General features: G+C 31.6%; 7 protein-coding genes across 7 annotated transcripts; 3 read left to right on the top strand and 4 right to left on the bottom strand.

The window, feature by feature from the left end:
* The first annotated feature begins 2,408 nt into the window (after positions 1 to 2,408).
* LOC106783773 (superoxide dismutase [Cu-Zn]-like) lies at positions 2,409 to 4,054 on the top strand. Its single transcript, XM_014742612.1, has 3 exons — positions 2,409 to 2,802; positions 2,902 to 3,126; positions 3,208 to 4,054. Exons 1-3 carry the CDS (start codon positions 2,620 to 2,622, stop codon positions 3,460 to 3,462), a joined length of 663 nt encoding a protein of 220 aa, XP_014598098.1. The 5' UTR covers positions 2,409 to 2,619; the 3' UTR covers positions 3,463 to 4,054.
* Positions 4,055 to 4,231: 177 nt separating this feature from the next.
* Positions 4,232 to 5,548, bottom strand: LOC106783778. Its single transcript, XM_014742619.1, has 2 exons — positions 5,072 to 5,548; positions 4,232 to 4,618 (listed from the first exon to the last, which is right to left on the bottom strand). Exons 1-2 carry the CDS (start codon positions 5,193 to 5,195, stop codon positions 4,380 to 4,382), a joined length of 363 nt encoding a protein of 120 aa, XP_014598105.1. The 5' UTR covers positions 5,196 to 5,548; the 3' UTR covers positions 4,232 to 4,379.
* A 382-nt stretch (positions 5,549 to 5,930) lies between these two features.
* LOC106783777 (probable small nuclear ribonucleoprotein Sm D1) lies at positions 5,931 to 6,996 on the bottom strand. Its single transcript, XM_014742618.1, has 4 exons — positions 6,834 to 6,996; positions 6,563 to 6,639; positions 6,169 to 6,366; positions 5,931 to 6,068 (listed from the first exon to the last, which is right to left on the bottom strand). Exons 1-4 carry the CDS (start codon positions 6,845 to 6,847, stop codon positions 5,986 to 5,988), a joined length of 372 nt encoding a protein of 123 aa, XP_014598104.1. The 5' UTR covers positions 6,848 to 6,996; the 3' UTR covers positions 5,931 to 5,985.
* A 176-nt stretch (positions 6,997 to 7,172) lies between these two features.
* Positions 7,173 to 8,688, bottom strand: LOC106783769 (probable malonyl-CoA-acyl carrier protein transacylase, mitochondrial). The gene has a single exon (XM_014742607.1). It carries the CDS (start codon positions 8,562 to 8,564, stop codon positions 7,299 to 7,301), a length of 1,266 nt encoding a protein of 421 aa, XP_014598093.1. The 5' UTR covers positions 8,565 to 8,688; the 3' UTR covers positions 7,173 to 7,298.
* A 593-nt stretch (positions 8,689 to 9,281) lies between these two features.
* LOC106783771 lies at positions 9,282 to 15,093 on the top strand. Its single transcript, XM_014742610.1, has 3 exons — positions 9,282 to 9,382; positions 12,154 to 12,361; positions 13,663 to 15,093. Exons 2-3 carry the CDS (start codon positions 12,181 to 12,183, stop codon positions 14,367 to 14,369), a joined length of 888 nt encoding a protein of 295 aa, XP_014598096.1. The 5' UTR covers positions 9,282 to 9,382; positions 12,154 to 12,180; the 3' UTR covers positions 14,370 to 15,093.
* A 99-nt stretch (positions 15,094 to 15,192) lies between these two features.
* Positions 15,193 to 17,396, top strand: LOC106783775. The gene is made up of 3 exons (XM_014742616.1): positions 15,193 to 15,239; positions 15,751 to 15,947; positions 16,782 to 17,396. Exons 2-3 carry the CDS (start codon positions 15,942 to 15,944, stop codon positions 17,184 to 17,186), a joined length of 411 nt encoding a protein of 136 aa, XP_014598102.1. The 5' UTR covers positions 15,193 to 15,239; positions 15,751 to 15,941; the 3' UTR covers positions 17,187 to 17,396.
* Positions 17,397 to 18,240: 844 nt separating this feature from the next.
* LOC106783737 (flightin) lies at positions 18,241 to 18,873 on the bottom strand. Its single transcript, XM_014742529.1, has 2 exons — positions 18,595 to 18,873; positions 18,241 to 18,484 (listed from the first exon to the last, which is right to left on the bottom strand). The coding sequence occupies exons 1-2, from the start codon at positions 18,801 to 18,803 to the stop codon at positions 18,241 to 18,243; spliced, it is 453 nt and encodes a 150-aa protein (XP_014598015.1). The 5' UTR covers positions 18,804 to 18,873.
* Between the last annotated feature and the right edge of the window lie 388 nt (positions 18,874 to 19,261).

The raw sequence follows: 19,261 nt of genomic DNA, 5'->3' as shown, positions 1-19,261 counted from the left end.
GTATATGTATAAACGAGAGAGCTACGTCGTAACCAGTGCCCCACTATTTTTCCTTCTCCAGTATCGTCGTCTTCATCTTCGTCGTAACCATCAAGGTTTCGCGAACTTTGTACGATTACTATAAGACCGCTAATTTATCATAAAAACATAATAATTATACAAAAAAGTAATTATTGTATAATTATATTAGTATAAAGTATATATATATACTTTTTATTTTATATTACTTTTGATTTTTAGAAATTCGACAAATAATGAATATTACTGTTAAAACTAAAATATATTATTATAAATTAATATAAATTGTAAATTATATATATATATTATTAAATATGATTTAACAACTTCAAAAATTTATTCCTAGAAACATATTTGAGGATATTGAAATTGTTTCAACTAGTTTATCAAACCAGAAAATGATAAAATATAAAACACTCATTCGTTAACGATTTCGCAATTAATCTCGCCGGCTTTTAAGCAAAATCTTTAAATAGATATTTTAATCGAGTTATCATATAATATAAACGCGAGAAAGCTTCCTTGGCCCGCTTACCTTGTTTTACGATCTCTCCTTGAGAATTTATACTTTCGATTGTAAAGAAGAATCTTTTTGACCCGAACGATCATTAGATGAATTTCAAATACATCGTCATTTTCCGCGTAACATCTATTATCTCTCTAATACCGTAACATACGTCGTTAATGTATACAGCTAATCTTTCTCTTTCATATATGATTAGTTCATGTATGATATTTTTATCAAAGTTTAAAGATTATTTTTATCAATCGATTCCATGCTTTACTTATTATTTTTTGTAATATATGAATTAGTAATTTATTATCTAATATTTGTAGTAACCAAATCCATTTACTGGGCAAACAGGCTGTAAATTAAATAAATATCTATCTATATATTTAATAATTATATTAAGAAATAAGTTTTTTTTATGTATTTCTAAATTTATAAGTTAGTATTTATAAAAATAATTTAAATTGTTTTCGTTTTTTTTCTAATTAAAGCAACTCCAATTTAAAAATAAAATATTATTTCGCAATAAAAAATTTGTAATATATTTGTTATTTATATAGATTATTTTTGAAAGAATAAAAGTGTATAACATATGCTTGTCATAAAATTAGTTTTAGAAATAATTTTTCCATTTCGATTATCGTATTAATTTGCAGTATTTCGAATGTAATATATAAACTTTGATAATGCGTATATTTATCTTACGTATTTATCTACCACAAATATCGCATATATTGAGTTATCGATTATTCACGTGACATTTAAAAACCGCAGAAATCGAACTCACGATAGAACTTATTAATTACTTCGATGTAAATATGATGTTGCGGTAAAAAGGGGTTCTTAATCAGTTATTAAATACCTTTATCTTAATTACTCACGCATGCTAGGTCGTTTATAAATAAACAATAATCTAAATTTTCCTTGTTGAAAAATACCTTTATCGAACGAACAAATTTCAAATACATTACGTTCCTCTCATTATAAATCATAGATATTATTATGAGTATCGATGGCAAAGCATTAAACAGAAATTCGCGAAGAGTCAGGAAATATTCATATAGATTTTACATATAAAAATAATAATAATGATATAATATATATATATAAATGCTAAATAAATATAAATGATTAGATCTCTTTACCTATAGCAATTAATCTTTTTCTTCTTCGAGATAAAATCTATTGACATATGCATGCTATTAATGATAGATATATATACCTTTATAATTACATACTTTTATTTGTAGAGTTTTCACGAAGACGAGGTCAAAACGGATTCGTTTCGCTTTCACTTTGCTCGCTCGTCATCATCGCATATCAAGTTTGTACTTCCGTGTGTGGGTATATGACAATGAACCAGGTGTATATATATATATATTATACACCATTTACAGCAACGTAGTTCTGAAGAAATTCAAGAAAAATATTGACATGACAAATTGAAAAATGCAATTACGTAAGTAAAATGTTAGTATTAAAAGAATATTCGAACTCCTTTTAAAATTTTGTATTATCTGAAAATTATTATTAATAAAATTTGTCGCCAAAATTGATTAGTGACACCCTCGGTATGGAAAACAACTCTATTTCATTTATAATTAATCCAAGAAAATCAAAAGCTCACTTCTCTCTCACCGTTGTCAATCAAACTTTTCAAATAATACAATAGTACAATTACAATACAAAATAGTATAATTATCTAATAAAACAAAATCCAGCCGGGTAAAAAACGAACAACTGATTTACTCTGGACCAATGTAATAAAATAAAATCTAATATCGAACTATTATATTAAACGAAAGTAAATTTTACAAAATAATAAAAGTAATAGTAGTAGTGTCCATATATTTACTCATTTACCTGTAGATGATGATACAGATGTATATGTGTAAGTTCACATATCCTACGGATATTTATATACACGGTGCAAGTGCCTTCCAGCACCATAATCCGGTCTTGTCCTCGTCGTGACTTGTCGGTGACGCAACTCATATATAGAAGTCAGGAAAGTAAATCCAACAGACGTTATTCGTCTTCGAGAAGGAACGAATCTTTCTAATAAGAATAACTTAGTGTACCATAGAAAGATGCACAAATTATTCAGAATCGCAATCTTAGTAATCCTCCTGGCAAGATGGAGAACCTACGCCGAAGTCTATGAGGGAACGATGATGACGATAAACGACAGGACGCTGTTCATAAGAAGTCTTCCTGGTTACCCTGGAAGTAGAAGCAACCTGTACGAAGTTTACATGGAACCCTATTTCTTTGTATGTATCAACGAATTTCTTCGATTTTCCATCTTTTTTTTTTTCTTCCCTTTCATTTGTGATCAATGTTTTGTATTTATATTGTCTTGAAATATGTAGGTAATCGGATTGAAAGCAGTGGTTGAGATGAAAGCTCTCGGAAAAGATGGATCACCAATAGATGGTCCTAGAGGAAGCTTAACACTGGAACAACAAGTAGATGGGGTCAGAATAACTGGAACTATAACAGGCTTGAGTCCAGGCTTGCATGGATTTCATGTTCACGAAAAAGGTGATCTTAGGAAAGGATGTGATTCTGCTGGACCGCACTTTAACCCATACATGGTAATATGAATAAACATTTGTTCTTTTTTCATTTCATTCTACACAATATTTCGTATCTATATTTCTATGTGTGATGCATAGGTAAATCATGGAGCACCAAATGATCCGTTGCGACATGTCGGTGATTTGGGTAACGTCGAGGTTGGTCCTGATGGAATAGCACGAATCGATGGTATGGATCGTTACTTGAGTTTGGTTGGAGTTCGTGGTGCCGTTGGAAGAGCTTTAGTAATACATGCAAAACCTGATGACTTTGGTCGAGGAGGAACCGAAGAAAGTATTAAAACTGGATCATCCGGAGCTCGATTAGCTTGTGGAATTATTGGATTTTTATAAACGTACATATATTTTTGTTTATCTTTTTTTTTTCGTATAATTTTATACTGCCTATAATCTCGAGTCAATTTTATTTTTGTATCGATAGTATCTAATCGTGTCTTAGACTCGGACTCAATCAACCGACTTGAAAGTAAATAAAAACGACGAATGTGAAAGGATTAGGTTTCTATATGGCATACCCTAAAGGTATACGACCAATCCTTTAATTTAACAAGCAATTGTAATTTGTTATTAACGAGTGTTCCCTTTCTAATGTTAACTGCTCTCTTTTACATTACATAAATATTTTTATACAAATAAAACGATCATTTAAACGTAATAAATAAACAAATAGGAACTCAACAAAAATATATGCTTTTTCATTCCACGAGATGATGGTAATAATAATCTAGTAATATACAGTAGAAGACAAAAGTTTCAAACGAAAATCAACGATTAACAGAGTATTCTTATAATTATACATATACTTATAAACTATTTGTGTGCAATATTGTTCTACGCTATTTTTATTAATTTGAAAACTTAATAGTTTGAATATACTTGAAATATAATGTGATAATCTTAGAAAAAAATTGTCCTGAAGTTTTATCCGCTTTATATAGACCTGCAGCCTATAATTTTCGCTTGATTGGTTGTAAACGTTAACGATGTAATTATCTTTTTATTTTGTTGCAAAACATTGTTTAACTTTAAAATGGATAATAAAACTTATGCAAATGAAAAAAGAAAAAGTTAATAATAAAACGTTCGAAAGTTTAGAGACAAAAAACAGATGAGAAGATAGAAATAAAAGCAATGAGATGTACAAATATTTGATAACGCTACAATGATAGTTATCTTCAATATCACATATTATTAAAATTGAACGATGTTCTCGTTACACATCGTTGTATATTAAAATACATATTAAAATGTCAACTATTTTCTTCGTTTATCGGTTGAAAGGAAGATCTGAAATTAAGTTGATGACAACCGCGCACCTTGTCAACAGCGGGTAACGAATTAGTTTCCGTTAATTCTTCCAAAGCTTGAATCATCTTAGAAACAATTTCAGGTGGTGAACGTCTTCTCATTCCCGGCGCATCTGGTCTATGTTGCAAGTTTTCTTGCCGTTGTTGCAAAGCCATAGGGAAGATTTGCGGTTGGAAATGCACTGGTGGACATTGAACCGTGAAAGGTTTGGTTATATCACGGTCACAAGAGGTAGTTACTATCGATTTCTCGATAATGCATCGAGTCTAAACTGTACATAACTACTCCATAGCAAAAATTACATTAATTTCTTATAATAACAAAAATGTACCCTCTTTATCTCCTTGTTGTTGTTTTTTTTTTTTTTTTTAATGAAAATATTTTAACAATTATTCGATGATTCTTAATTTGGAAAATTCTTTGATTAGAAAATTTTTAAGGGAAACTTATCCAACATCTTCCACTTGTATATATATATTTATATTTATTTATGAACAATATTATCTTTTAATAGAACACATTTTATATTCGAATAAAAATGTTTTAAAAATGACAAGAATTTTCTCTTTCATTATGTCTCTTTAACTAATTAAATTATTTACAATGCAATTTATAAATGAATTTATTCAATTACCAGAAACATCATGAATGTCGTACTCGGATATATCATCTATGTCATCTACGTCGGCACTATTACGACCACATCGCATAATTAATTGAATGCATCCAACTACAGCCCTTTTTGATGATCTCCACATAATAAAACACAAACATTTTGAAAAATTTGTCAAAAAGTTCGATGAAATAAAATTACATTATTCTATTTAGATGCATTCTTCCTAAAAGCATGCAAATTTTTTGTTGCAATGGTTAGAACCATTTTAATGAGAAAACGCATTGAAGTTGGTCACATAAATCGGTAAACTTCTTTAAATTGAAAAATTGCGATATTATATTATATACAAAATTTTCGAAGAAATGTTTACCAAAATAAAAAAATAACTATTATCTATTATTTGAATAGCCTTCGACTTATAATTATAATAAAAGAATTTTTGGTTTATTTTTCCAATGATTATCTTCAGTACGAATAATTTACTGTTATTAAATTACATTGATACGATTTATCATAACGCAACTCGTGCTCTAATACATAAACAAGATTGACAATTTTATTCTTAAAATATTTCTCCTGTAAGTTTAATAATTTTGTTACTTTTTTTACATGTAAATTACGTTATATTCGGAATGATAAAATATTCACACGCATTATATATAAGATTATAAAATTGTACATCTTACTTATATTTAATCGAAGGATCATTTTTTATTTTTGTACTGGTTACGCTATAATCAAAAATATTTTGAACTGCTTTACTGTACTTAATACTATCAAATATTTAATTTTTAATTTACTACAATCGCAATGGAAAAGAATTTATTAATTACTCATATCGCATATATTGCATTAACATATTTTTTTTCAATTTTTGTTCAATTGTCCACATGTGGAAGAATCATTTCAAATACTTAATAAGTTTAATGCTACTATCGTCTGCCTCTTCCTCTTCCTCTACCTCCTCTACCACCTCTGGCACCACGACCACCACGGCCTCTACCACGTGCTGCTCCTAAAAATTAATGTAACAAATAATTTGTTTTTTTCGTGTTCCTATTTTTACTCATTTTTGGTGTGTATGTAATTACATATCATATTTATATATTACAAACCTCTTGCAGCTTCTTTCTTCTTAGCCTTGGCCTTTGGTGTGTCATCAATAAGTAATGTTTCTAACGCAAGACATTCAGGTAGAATATAATACCGTATATTGTTCCCACGTAAACTTAAAGTATCCAATTGTATAGGATCTCTATTCTTAATTATCATCTTTACTGTTTTCAAATGGGTATTCATAGCTACATCAACACCTATTGTAACAGAAATCAATTGGTTAAATCAAAATAATTTTGTATCGAAAACAAATTATATATACACATATAGATTAAATATTAAAATAATGCTTGGATATATGCAAATGATTTATCGAAAATATACGATAGTACAGAAAAATATTTTATGCTACACTTAGAATAATAATTTCCAAAAAAGGTTATGTTAACATACCTGTAATTGTACCGTGTACTTGAGTTCCATTTTTTAGTTCTATCGTTACAGTCTCATGACTGAGTTTCATCAAAAATCTATAACATAAAATATATTACATAGAAGATGTTTATTAATTTATTTTCAATATCTTCAATTCATTTTGAAAATACTTTATAGGTTAATTTTGTACATATTCTAACATGAAGTATATATATGTATAAAAATGTGTATTATATTCTTCGTAATAAAAAAAAATTTAACTTTAATTATTATTAAATAGTATACATACCTTACTAGTTTCATGATGTTGGTGAAATGATTATTTTGTAACGTTTAATATCAAAAAAATTGTAATACCGGTATTATATACGGTATGGTATACATGCGCAAGATGTGCGAGATACGCGGGACGCTATACATGTGTTCCAAAACTCAACCATAACTAACCTAAGTTTCTATTTTTACAAATACTCTCTAACAAGCATCTGAATGTTTAAAAAGACAATATAATTTTGAATTTTTATAATTTTTCAAATTATTAGTCTCAAAATTTTAATACAACAAAACTTCATTTTAATTTTGTTAAGAGAAGAAATGATATAACATGTAAAATACACACATGTGTATACATTATAAAAGAAAAAGAAATTTATTCATATACATATAACATTTTGTCAGTATTGTTATTTAATAAATATCATTAAACTTAATTTATTAGCAAACGTTTATATTCTTATAAATAAGCAATATTTTATTAAATTACTATACAAGAAATAGCTGCTTTTGAATTAATTAATTTCAAAATAGTTCTCATTCTTCCACTAGAGCAAACATCAAATGTTCTTGGAAATAATTCTCCTTCTGGTCTCTTATATATTCTTTGTATACATTGTTCCCATTTTACCGGTGATACAATTTGTTTCAATAACAATCCTTTAATACTTCGTAAATGTCTATAAGGAAGCCCAGTATAATTAGAATATACCTCAGTTCTTGGTTCTTCTATCGTTACCGTATCCAGTGCTTCAAAAAATTTTTGTAAGGCTGGTTGCATAAGCGGTGTATGAAAAGCTCCTGAAACTGGAAGCCTCTTCATTCTTTTTAAACCCATAGCCGTGCCATTCTTTTCTATATATTGCAATGCTTCTTCATTTCCAGCTATTATTTTACTCTGAGTATATAAATAAACAGATACTTTGCATACAGGATTAGGCACACCCAAATCTACAGCCCAAGAAACAGCATCTTGTAATATCTTAGATAATTTGGCTTCAGGAGAACAATAAACGGATAACATTCCTTGACGTACTTTGTCGGATGCAACTTGCATCATCTGACCCCTAACTGCCACCAATCTGATACCATCTTCAACAGAGATAGCTCCTGAAAAAATCAGTGCACTCAATTCGCCAACACTATACCCAGCAACACTCGCACAAGTTTCAAATACTTTTGGCCTGTCTTCGCGTATTTTTTCTAACGCAGCCAACGATGAAACAACCGTAGCTGGTTGATTAAACCTTGTTTGATCTAATTTTTCTTGAGGACCTTTTAAACATATCTTCAATAGATTATATCCTAAAATTTCATTAGCTATTTCAAATAATTCTTTTGCAGCAGGATAATGCAAATATTTTGCAACCGCGCCAACTTTAAGAGTCCCTTGTCCAGGAAAAAGTATTATTGTTCTTTCCTGTGGGTTAATTTTAGGTACCTCTATTTTATCTTCTTCCACAGAGGTTGGTGCATTAGCAGGATAAGGAGTTGTAGTCCAATTTGTATCTTTAACATCATTGTAAGTGGCAGCTTCTTTAAGAAGACGCTTAAGTTCTTGCTCGTTAGAAGTATTATTTAATTCATCGTCTGATGTTTTTTCATCAATTGTTGTTCTTTTATTTAAAATATTATCTTGATCATTTGGAATATTGTGAGAAAATTTGTCGATACGATTAAAACGACATAAACTTGATAATTGTAAAAATATCCTATTGGAAATAACTTGTTTAATCATCGTTGACATTTTTTAAATAAACTCTTTTTAATTACAATCTATCATTTTAATATTTATATTGTTTGAAAATAACACTTCGGTAGTACAGAAATACACGTGCTTATACTTATTTCCCTTTTCTTTCATATACACTATACATGACCAAGTTACTTTCATTTGTTATCAACTTAAGCGCCATCTAAAACGTTTTAGAGAAACTCGAGATTTGAAAAAGCGCGCTACTCGAGTTTGGTGCTTCTTGCCAGAAAATTTATATTCGCCGATAATTTCAAGCTTATAATAGATCAGATATTCGAAGGAACGTAGTAAAAACAATAAATTACTGCATATATTTTAATTTATGCCCACTCCTTGTATGATGTATTTATTAAAACATGTATAAGTAGATAGATACATGCATAGATAAATCTTGTTTCTTCCATTCGCGTGTGAACTTGAATTAAAATCAAAGATTAACTGTATTCAATTGAACAATATACAATACTTAAGATACTTAGATTATTAAAATATTATAAATAAAATAAATAAAATACAAATATATATATATAAGAAATCTGTATCGTAAAAAATGAAATGAAATAATATTAGGTGGTGCCAGAGGAATGGGAAAAATCTTGAAGAACTTGAAGAACTTGAAGATAAAAGTGGGCGAACGCCCACCAGGGTATGAATAAATTACTGGGAATAGCATCCTAGTAGGAAGCATAAAGAGGAAGGGGTAGTACCCAAGGGAGTGGGAAACAACGGGCATCGCGACGACCGTGGGAGTCGCGGCTATACTTCCGAAGAAACAGCACCTTAAGGGATACCTTGTAACAATCACTCAGGTAAGAGTGACCTATTTTTTTCATTCTTCTATTCATTCTCTTTTTTAAATACATGATTTGCTCCTGCTATTATTTTTTATAACAATTATTCAAAAATATTCAAAAATTAAAAATATTCAAAGTTCAAACGTTTGCAAATGATTTACCAATTTATAGCGTTCATGTTAAATTAACTATGAAATAAACAAAGATAAAATTGTTTAATATAAATCTAATTGTTTGCGGGTAAAATAGTTATTATTCTTTGAGAAAAACAATTAAATCATTAATTAATACCTAAATGTTTTATTTGCATCTTACGATTAACATAGTCCAGTATTTGTGAATGCATTTGTATTGTATAGGACGGACTTATAAAGTCGTTCAAAAATCCTGCAATGATTTCTAAAAAAATGAACAACTTTTTATCAAAGAATCATAGTTTAGATAATTTTGTAATCGATATCACTGTTTTTAAACGACGCTCTCAGTCTAAATCTGGCGATCTTACGCAACGTACTAGCGGTAGAAGCGTAACACCATGAATACTGTATATACTAATTCCAGATACAATTCTAATCGATCATGATTCAAATCGATAGAACAAATTTAAATGATTATTTCGTTAAAATAAATTAGAGGATCGCTTTTATGTGTACAAAAATAAAGAGAGTAGAATAAAAGTTATTTAAAAATGTTTATTGTAATAAACTTTTGCATTCTTTCGCGATCGCATCACTTTCGGCATCTTAATTTAATGAATCAGAAAATCTTGATATGTATAAATAACTAATATACATATATATATGTAAAACGAAAATAAGTCAACAATTCCTCAAAGGGGATTTGCGTAAAGACGATTATATTTGAAACGAATTCGTAAGAAAACAAAGTACACATAATGTACATAAATATTTAAGTGATTCGCCGGGAGGTCTGACTCATAATCTAAAACAGTTAAAATTACATTTTAGTAGAGTATAATCCGTTATCACTTAAAGTGTCTAGCATGTCACTAACATCACCATGTCTTTCCGCGACGTGTCTCGTAAATTTTGGCATTTCTTAATCGTTCGTTTTAAATGATTTAATTTAAGGATGCCCTAGTAACGATACTCGCCAATTTTTATCGTGTCAAAGAACGGCTTCGTATTTCTATTGTTGTATTTTACGAGGACGAGAGTGTGTTGGCTAAGCCCTCGGAATATATTTTTTGATATGGCATTAAAGCTTCTAATAAATTATCATAAAGGTAACCTGATGATCTATAATATAACAGTGTGTAATAATGATAATAATAATAATAATAATAATAATAATAATAATTTAAAAATGATATACGTTCTCATCGTAATCATTTTACTCGTCCCCGAGACGAATTGATTTCCTAATTAATTCGCTTTTCTTTGAATATTTCTCTTAATTAGACTCATGGTTTCGATATCTCATGTGTAAACACACGATTTCTATATCGTTACACATAGTAAAATACCGAGCACGGGCATGAAAGAAAGATTGAGCAACAAAGAACTCTGTTCTAAATTACAAATACGTTTGGCTTATAGACGAGCCAAATATATGTAGAAGCCAATTAAGTCGAGTGAACGATCTAATCGGTGGATGCATTAATAGCTTTTATACACGTACGAAGTATTTACATATCAAGTTTTGTCGTTTGCTAATCATTTGGGCCACCTCGTTCGAACTTGCACGGATTTCGATGTTACAAGTATTTTACTACTTACGTATCTCGACTTTTGTACTCTCATACGAACGAATTGTTGACAAGATTTTCTTTATAAATGAATCGTGATAATAAAGTAGAAACGTCCAAGGAAACATCATAATCGTATTATTTCTTTCTGCGTCTATAAAACGCGGGCATATATCCAGATTTGTAAATCAAATGAAAATAATTGGTGTAATCGGAAACTATTTGGAAGAGCGATCATGGCAATTGTTTTCGTTTACCGAGTAAGATCACACCCAGAGACGACAGTTGATACCTTTCAAATTATAAAACAAATTGTTGCAGCTGGTGCAAAAATTGGCATCTTGTCGCGTTTAGAATTTGAAAATACATTTACGCGTTTACACTTTTAGTTTATTCCGTCGAAATTGTTCAATCGTAAAGAAAATAATAACGGTAATGATGCTATGCTCTTGCTATTCTCCAAACGTTTGATTGTAGTTTCGAGTGCCCCTGAAGAAGACAAGGAAGAACGATTCTTCGGGATTTTACACTGTTGGTACTTGGTCTCGGTTGTCCCGGGATCGCGTGTACCGTGCCAGTTCGGTTCACGGGCACCAAATTAGATGCGGTCTATTTTTGAGAGCAGTATATAGATAGTTGCTCGTTCCAGTTTACTGGTTCCTCACACTCAGAATCTTCTATTTTTTTCTTTTTCTCTCTCTATCTCTCTCTCATTTATTTTTCTCCCCCTTTTTATCTAATTGTAAATAGGAGAAACCGAACCTTTCTCATTCTCTATCCTTTCTACTACCATCATATCGTATCGTTACAACCACGCGCCACCATAATCATCGCCTTTTCCATCGTTGATTTTCACAATCCTACGAAGACGCACGAAGTTATTGGATCTTTGCCAAATAAAATACGACGAGTGTCTCGATACATGTGACACGAGAAGAAATGATTATCTTTTTTCTCATTTTCCGTATCATTTACTTTCGCGCGAATTACAAATCGTATTAAATAAACAATATCCATATATTTTTGTATGATAATTAGAATTGTCTCATTGAATGAATTTATAATTGATTTATTACAGAAATAAAGAAAAAAGTGTGCCGCAGATATGTCGAGGCCAATACTTAGCAGGCCGCGTACGCGCGTTTATGGATGCAATTACGACAAGGGGGAGTCCTATTACAAGCCAATGGTTGACCACTTGGACAGGAAGTACTGTGCTCGACCCTTATTCTCCGAGCCAAGATCGTCGGTAGCCGATGAAATCGCGGCCCGTCGAGGCGACATCGGTAACCTCTTCAGTCGTTTTCCCAAATGGTTTTGAGGAATGAAAGTACCCCCCTACGCCCCCTTTTTGAAATGTTGCCGAGGTGTTCAATAGATCCGTTGTAAATGATGAATAATTGAGATACATTTATCCTATCCCTTTTATAATCCATCGTATAGCATGTTTTTTTTTTCCTTATAAAGATAAACTTCTCCTTCGTTACACGTTCGTCAGATGCGTGCCGTTTGAGAATTTATCCTCCGATAACATAGAATGTTATAATTTAATTTACAAACAAAAATATAAATACATTTTCAATTTTCAATATATATGGAAAACAAGAATAATAATATTTCACAATTAACGAGATCGAGCAACGATCGAGGATACATACCTAAACGTATCTTCATTTCTATTCTTCTTGTGTGTGTAGTTATTCTCAATGTTCGATTATTGTCCGTAATCATTGTATAATCTTCTGTTTGACGAATAAACGTTTGCTTTTTTCTAAATATATGACTTCATGCCGACGAAAGTCTAAAAGCCGTTTGTCGCGTAAAATAAACAATTGTGATGAGGCTGTAAAAGGAGAAAAATAAAAGAAAAAGAAAGTAATAATAATAAGCTACAGGTAAAGATTGCTTCGTACTCGAGTCGAGGAACAGCGTAATGAAAAAAAATTAAAGATATTTTCGATTATCTTCGAACGTCGTTCCAAATCGAAATCATATCCCAGGGGAAATGGTAGAAATAGATGAATGAATTTAGGATTAAATTCGATAAATAGAAATTCCCTGGGACGAGAGAAACGAGCAGACAAGCAGGATAAAGGAAGGATCGTTTGTAAATACTTGAGTAATAGATGTGAGTGAATAGACGTAATAGAGAATAGGGAATTACGGTGAACCACAAAATTGATCATATGCTCTTTAAAACTGAGTAATTCATTTTCTGTCGAATAAACTGAGTGTCCCTTAAATAGAATTATTGTCGATAAATCTAAACGAATTAATCTGTTGTAGGAATTATGCCGAGAACACATTAAGCAATCAAATGAATAGAATTAAAAATTATAAACTATTTCATTGATCAACATAATATAATTCGCGATGAACATCACATAATTTATCGAATACTCAACATAATTCAATCAAATTTGTAAATATATCTCGGTTGTATAGACAATATTAGGATACTTGGTTGATTAAGAATCAGTCTGACAGAACATAGGATCAATTACGTTCATCACCACATATCACATGTATGTATAACATAGATGGTTAGGTCCGCGAAGAGATGAACAAATTCTGTCGGTTTTTGCAGGCTCGCGAGACCTTTCTGGTCCTCGGAACGACACTTTCGGGCGTGACCTTGACCTCGACCTCGACCCTCGTACCCGTGCCTCCCAAGTACTAGCACCCTTGATCAGCACCGAGCACAACCCTCTTCTACTCCCTGGTGACGAGGAGGAGACCGTCTACGATAGCCGCGGACAAAGGACTCAACGGAAATTCGCGGATGATTTCGCGAATGAGGTCGCCTCAACGACGCGTCGTTTCAAGGCTAGGGTGGCAGCGATGGAACTTGATCAGGAAGCGGACTCCGTACTCAATAAGAAGATCGAGGAAGCCGACTCGGCGTTCAATAAAAGACGTTCAAAGATTTTAACATCGATCGGCGATGATTTAGAAAAACAACAGCCACCCATATCTTTGACCAGGTGGTCCAAGTTGATAAACGATAATGAGGAGGACACGTTGCTCTCTAATGCGGCTGCCACTCGAGCTAAGCAAACGAAAGCACGTCTCGACGATCTCGAAACCGAGATGGAAGAGTTGGCCGAGAGACAAGCCAAGAGAGAACGCAGAGCTGCTGCTTTGAGGGCGCTCGTCAACGAGAGTATCGCAACTTCATCACCTCCTTCCCCTCCTATTATCGACGAATATCAACGATCCTCTGCCGCCCTCACTAGCAGCAGCAAAAAAATTTCCATGCGTAACGAACGCACCGAAAAACATGTTACCTTTTAGTTATCTCTATCTCGTGATCTTTCTCTCTCTTTCTCTCTCTCTCTCTCTCTCTTTCTCTCTCTCTCTTTCTCTCTTTTTATCTGTCTATTCATTGCGATCACGATGCTCTTGCCTCACTTTACCCGCTATAAAATTCACCAATTTACCATGAAATTTATTTATTTTATTAGTCGATTATCTTTATTGCGCATTGCTTAAAAATCGTCTTGAATAAAGACGTGTTAATGAATACTTTTCATTTACATCGAATCATCGATATTATGTATTTTTAATTTACAGGATACAGGTAGTAGTTTTTTCATTTTCTTTCATTCATCTCTATCGTTTAATTAAGTAACTTTGAGTAAAAGGATTATTATGATCTATGCGTAGACAATCACGTAGAGTTATCTATAACTCTAAATCTATAAGATAAAGCAATTACTTCCTTACGTCACCAACAAAAAACTATTGTAACCACCATCCTCGTATTCTCTGTTTTTTTGAATAATTTCACGATATTTTATTGTCTCTATGCGGAAGGGAATGCACGTTTACGTAAAAAGATTTAAAAAAAAGAAAAAGAAAAAACATAAAAAAAAGACTTTTAAATCAACTATATACATATGTACATTACAAAAATATATTACAGTATATAGTAAGTGTTCTTGTAAAGTTTAAATATTAAGAAAGAAACTACTTCTATGTTTGCACGCTACTGTATATATATATATATATATATATATATATCTTCTTTCTTTCTCGTATACCAATAAATTTTGTTGTAAAACTTGAGGAAAAACATGTACTACCTTTATTGATATCGTATTGCTGTATTCTTCATCGTTGATTTATCCTGCCATGCTTTTGTAATTCGCATTTCTCAGGCATGTACGTATCCAATTATCTTCTTCTTCTTCTTCTTGCATGTTACTTTAGCAAGATACAATTTGATTGTTACTTGTGTAATGACGTAATAAAATCTAACGACGAGATTAGACGTTAAGGTGTTACTAAATACAACCGAGATATAATCTTGACTCGTTTAACGATACACAAAAATAGATATCAATGTATACAGGATGGCCAACGTAAAACGTTACGAACAGTTTCCATCGCAACAGTTAAAAATATCAACTTAAAATTAATTTTTTTCCGCGTCGTAACTTAATATTTACCAAACCCGATAATACCGTTTTCGAAATATCATCCTTTTATTTTAACATAAAGTAAAAAATAAAAAAGCAAAAAGATATAATAAAAATATAAAATCTTTGTAACACTTTTACATAAGTCATCCTGATTGTGTAAACATTTAACTGTAACACATTTTTACAGGCATTTAACTTAATTTAGCATTTTATCCTTATTACTAGTTAACACCTTCCCACTAACATTTCAGGCTCCCGAAACGTATCGGGAAATCGTGGCGATTATTACGACGATCTGGACTTTATTTTCGACGGACGTGGCAGAGCACTTCCGGAGGACGATTTCGAAGATGATTTCGTTTTGAATCAACGCCATTACAAAGAACGTGCCGCGGCTGCCTTCGAGGAAGATTTGGCCGAATTGAGACGCAAGAGAAGAGACATGCAGGTTCACTTCTTTTGAGAGGGTATTCTGGTTTAGGCAACAAGATTCTTTTTTGTTTTTTTTTTTTCATATCTACGATTTTTACGAATACTTTTTTAATTCTCATTTCTACTCGCTCATTTTTGAACGTTTGATTTTATTTCAAACAACTTTCGTAAAGTACTTATTTTGCAATACTTACGAAATTTGCCTCTTCACGCGGACTCGCGTGTTGCATTAAAAAATACTTTTTTTTCCAGCGAACGGCTGCCGGACGATTTCGACCTTTTTCTATTTATATAACGTTTCGAAGAAAAAAGAGACAATGTTTTTTTTATTTAAAAAAGTCATATTGTTTTCGTACAGTTTTGATGTAGCAATGAAACATGTTAAGCTGTCATTTTTTATCAGAGTTAGACGAAACAAAAATAAATTCTTATTGCACAAAATATATAATGAAAAGAAAAAGAAAGGAATATATGAATGGAGGGAGAATCGTCGTATAAATAGTCTTTGGAACTAATGGATTTCTTATTTATCTGTACACGGTTTTAAATTACTAAGACCGATTGGAACGTGATCGATTTTTCGTATATTATTTTTGAATGTTGAAGAAAATTATTTTCAAGATTTTCAAAAACAATTGAGATAGACTTTTTGTAAATCCTGTAAACCAAAATACCCTCTTAATGCGTGCGGAACGAGCTGATTTATTTATTATTTACGCGTATGCACTTTTAAATCGTTCTTATAAGCTGGAATTTTCCATGAGTTTCCAGTGATCTACGAAAGAGTTATATAACAAAGATCGATGATATTCATTTTCTTTTAATATCGACAATTTTTCTTTCATTTCAGGATCGTATTTTCGACGTCATCGATTTGAACGCCGAAATTGAGAAGGCTAGGAACACGTTAGAGGCCGCCGGGACTGCTTTCCAAAAACACGCAACTAAATTCGACAATAACGAGGACGATCAAGACAACGTTACTTTAACGCAGAAACTCGATAGATCAAGAAAATTAGCTAACTTGGAACTCGTTCCAGATAAATCTAAAGCCAAACCGCAAATAATATTACAATGGGCAAGAACGCAGAACGCAGAACCGGAAAAAACAACAATCCCTCGAGCTTCGAAAGAAAGATCGCGATTAAACTCTTTAGCCGATGCTAACGAATTTATCGAAGATCCATTAGATGTAATTGCCATGCAGCCGATAAAAAGAAAATTTCTGAAACGGAAGAAGAGCGTCTCCTTTTAAAGAAAAAAAAAAAACAAACAAAAAAGGAAAATGCATTTTATCCATTATCGCGATTTAATCGGAATTATGAATTTGTTATTCGATTTCACCCTTTTCAAATGTGTATTTTCATTGTAAACTGTATATACATATTCATTTACATTTACATATATGTATATGTATACATATCCATTAATGTCGTAATAGCTGAATATAAAATGGCTATGTTAAACTTTCATGCGAATATATATTTACAATAAAATTTTAAATTATTGTTATTTTTAGATTGTCATTAATTCCGTGTAAAAAAAAAAAGCGAAAACTCATTTTCATTCGTACGTAAGTTCCTGTATTATTAACGTATGCACACGATGATACTTACCCCCTTCCCAATCCCTAAAATTTTATGATATTTAAAAAATTGAGGAGGATAAAAGTAAAGGGAATAAAATCATTTATAAATTTCGTTATTAAAAGTGCACGTGTGTATTCTATAATACCGATTCATAGTAATAGTACACATACAATAGCCATAGTACACGAGCACGTCAGAGCTGTATATATATATATATATATATATCATAAAATTAATGACGATAAATTTGCAGATACGATTGAATAAAAGGATATCGGAGTTTAATGCGAATGTTCAAATAATTGCTGTTTATCATGACAACTATATCTAAGAAAACAAATGAATACGCGTATGAAATCGAAACGAAGTTATTTAGAAATGAGATTGCACAGAAAACAAAAACTAGACGAAGAAGTGCTATTGAATAAATGTATTTGGTCAGAGATAAAGCGTGACCATTCACCCAATTTTAAAGAAAGAAAGAAAGAAAGATCTAATAATTAAAATAAATATCTATCGAGACTACAATTCATTTTAAAAATACAACATCCTTATTTTGTAAGGAAATAAAATTAATCCCAGGATTTACAGGTAAACTGATTAAAAAAAAAAAGAAGGATTAACAGTTTACCAATGACTTTATCAATAAATAACAGCATCGACGAAGAACAAATGTGTAAGATCGTTAATCGCCGATCTTTCTTAATCGAAAATAATATCTCAAAGAATTTGTTGATACTTCAAACTATAATATGCTCGCGTATGGTAGCTATAATGTCGTGGCAAGAGATCCATTTTAGTAATGTATTTCATATCAGCTGATCGCTTGAAACTCCTATCGATATTCTTTGCATCGTACATCCTCGAAGTCCTTTCCGCCCATTCTTGTGCTCTTGGAGGTTCACGGAATACCCCCCTCGCTCTTTGATTGAGGTAGTCAATTACGTCGTTGTAATAGCTTTGCCTATGAGACAATCACGAGTTTCTTATTTATTTACTTCGTTTCATTTTAATCACAACTGATTTCATTTCACCTCACTTCTTTTCACGTAGTTTTAAATTATTATTTCTTACCTGTAATCATAAATATAATCATAATTTAGAAACAATGGGCGCACCCAGTGATGATTGTACTTCGGAGGTTCGATTTTTTCGAGTTTGATTTTTGGTTTTTCACCGGCTTCACCCTCAGCTGGAGCAGCCGCGGCACCTTCTGCAGCTTCTGCAGTCTCTTCTGCTGGCGTTTCTTCGAATTCCCACGCAGGAGTATCATCATCCCACATCTTGACTTTTTTTTTATTCTTGACTTCCTTTTTATTTTTCTTCTTATTCCTTTTCTTCGATTCTCCTCAGAGAGTCTGCAAATTCATTGCGATCGATCGAAGGTAGACGAGCTTTATGTAATCCCTCCCCTTCTCTCTTTTAATTAAAAGCTACGATATAAGACACGATTTCTCGGTTTCTTGATCGCTCAAGCGCGATACCGTCAACTTCGATCCTAATTGTTATATTTAGACAAGAGAAGTATATTTGTCTCGTGGAAAAACAGGCCACATTAAGGCCGCAACAAGTCGTTTGACTATTCCTATCTATCGATCTTTTTTAACGAAAATAAAAACATATGAATTATCAAAGAAAGAAAGAAAGAAAGAAAAGAAAAAGATTTATTACACCGCAGGATATTATTCACCACACTTCGTTTTTTATACCTTGTCAACAAATTGTCCAATCACGATTAATC

Source organism: Polistes canadensis, unplaced genomic scaffold, assembly GCF_001313835.1.
Source record: "Polistes canadensis isolate GaletaPanama2010 unplaced genomic scaffold, ASM131383v1 scaffold_25, whole genome shotgun sequence".
Classification (NCBI taxonomy): domain Eukaryota; kingdom Metazoa; phylum Arthropoda; class Insecta; order Hymenoptera; family Vespidae; genus Polistes; species Polistes canadensis.
The sequence above is the reverse complement of the archived record's forward strand: the minus strand, read 5'-3'. Positions and strand labels throughout refer to the sequence as shown.

Bases quoted from the DNA above. Each gene is read 5' to 3' on its own strand.
- LOC106783769 (XM_014742607.1), bottom strand. From the start codon at position 8,564: ATGTCAACGATGATTAAACAAGTTATTTCCAATAGGATATTTTTACAA.
- LOC106783778 (XM_014742619.1), bottom strand. From the start codon at position 5,195: ATGTGGAGATCATCAAAAAGGGCTGTAGTTGGATGCATTCAATTAATT. The intron at 4,619-5,071 runs GTAATTGAATAA...AATGTCCACCAG, and splicing joins CGACATTCATGATGTTTCTG to TGCATTTCCAACCGCAAATC.
- LOC106783737 (XM_014742529.1), bottom strand. From the start codon at position 18,803: ATGTGGGATGATGATACTCCTGCGTGGGAATTCGAAGAAACGCCAGCA. The intron at 18,485-18,594 runs GTAAGAAATAAT...ATTGTCTCATAG, and splicing joins GATTATATTTATGATTACAG to GCAAAGCTATTACAACGACG.
- LOC106783777 (XM_014742618.1), bottom strand. The intron at 6,367-6,562 runs GTATGTTAACAT...CTGTTACAATAG, and splicing joins AGTACACGGTACAATTACAG to GTGTTGATGTAGCTATGAAT. The intron at 6,069-6,168 runs GTTTGTAATATA...ATTAATTTTTAG, and splicing joins GAAGAAAGAAGCTGCAAGAG to GAGCAGCACGTGGTAGAGGC.
- LOC106783771 (XM_014742610.1), top strand. From the start codon at position 12,181: ATGTCGAGGCCAATACTTAGCAGGCCGCGTACGCGCGTTTATGGATGC. The intron at 12,362-13,662 runs GTAACCTCTTCA...CGGTTTTTGCAG, and splicing joins GGCCCGTCGAGGCGACATCG to GCTCGCGAGACCTTTCTGGT.
- LOC106783773 (XM_014742612.1), top strand. From the start codon at position 2,620: ATGCACAAATTATTCAGAATCGCAATCTTAGTAATCCTCCTGGCAAGA. The intron at 2,803-2,901 runs GTATGTATCAAC...TGAAATATGTAG, and splicing joins ACATGGAACCCTATTTCTTT to GTAATCGGATTGAAAGCAGT. The intron at 3,127-3,207 runs GTAATATGAATA...TGTGATGCATAG, and splicing joins CGCACTTTAACCCATACATG to GTAAATCATGGAGCACCAAA.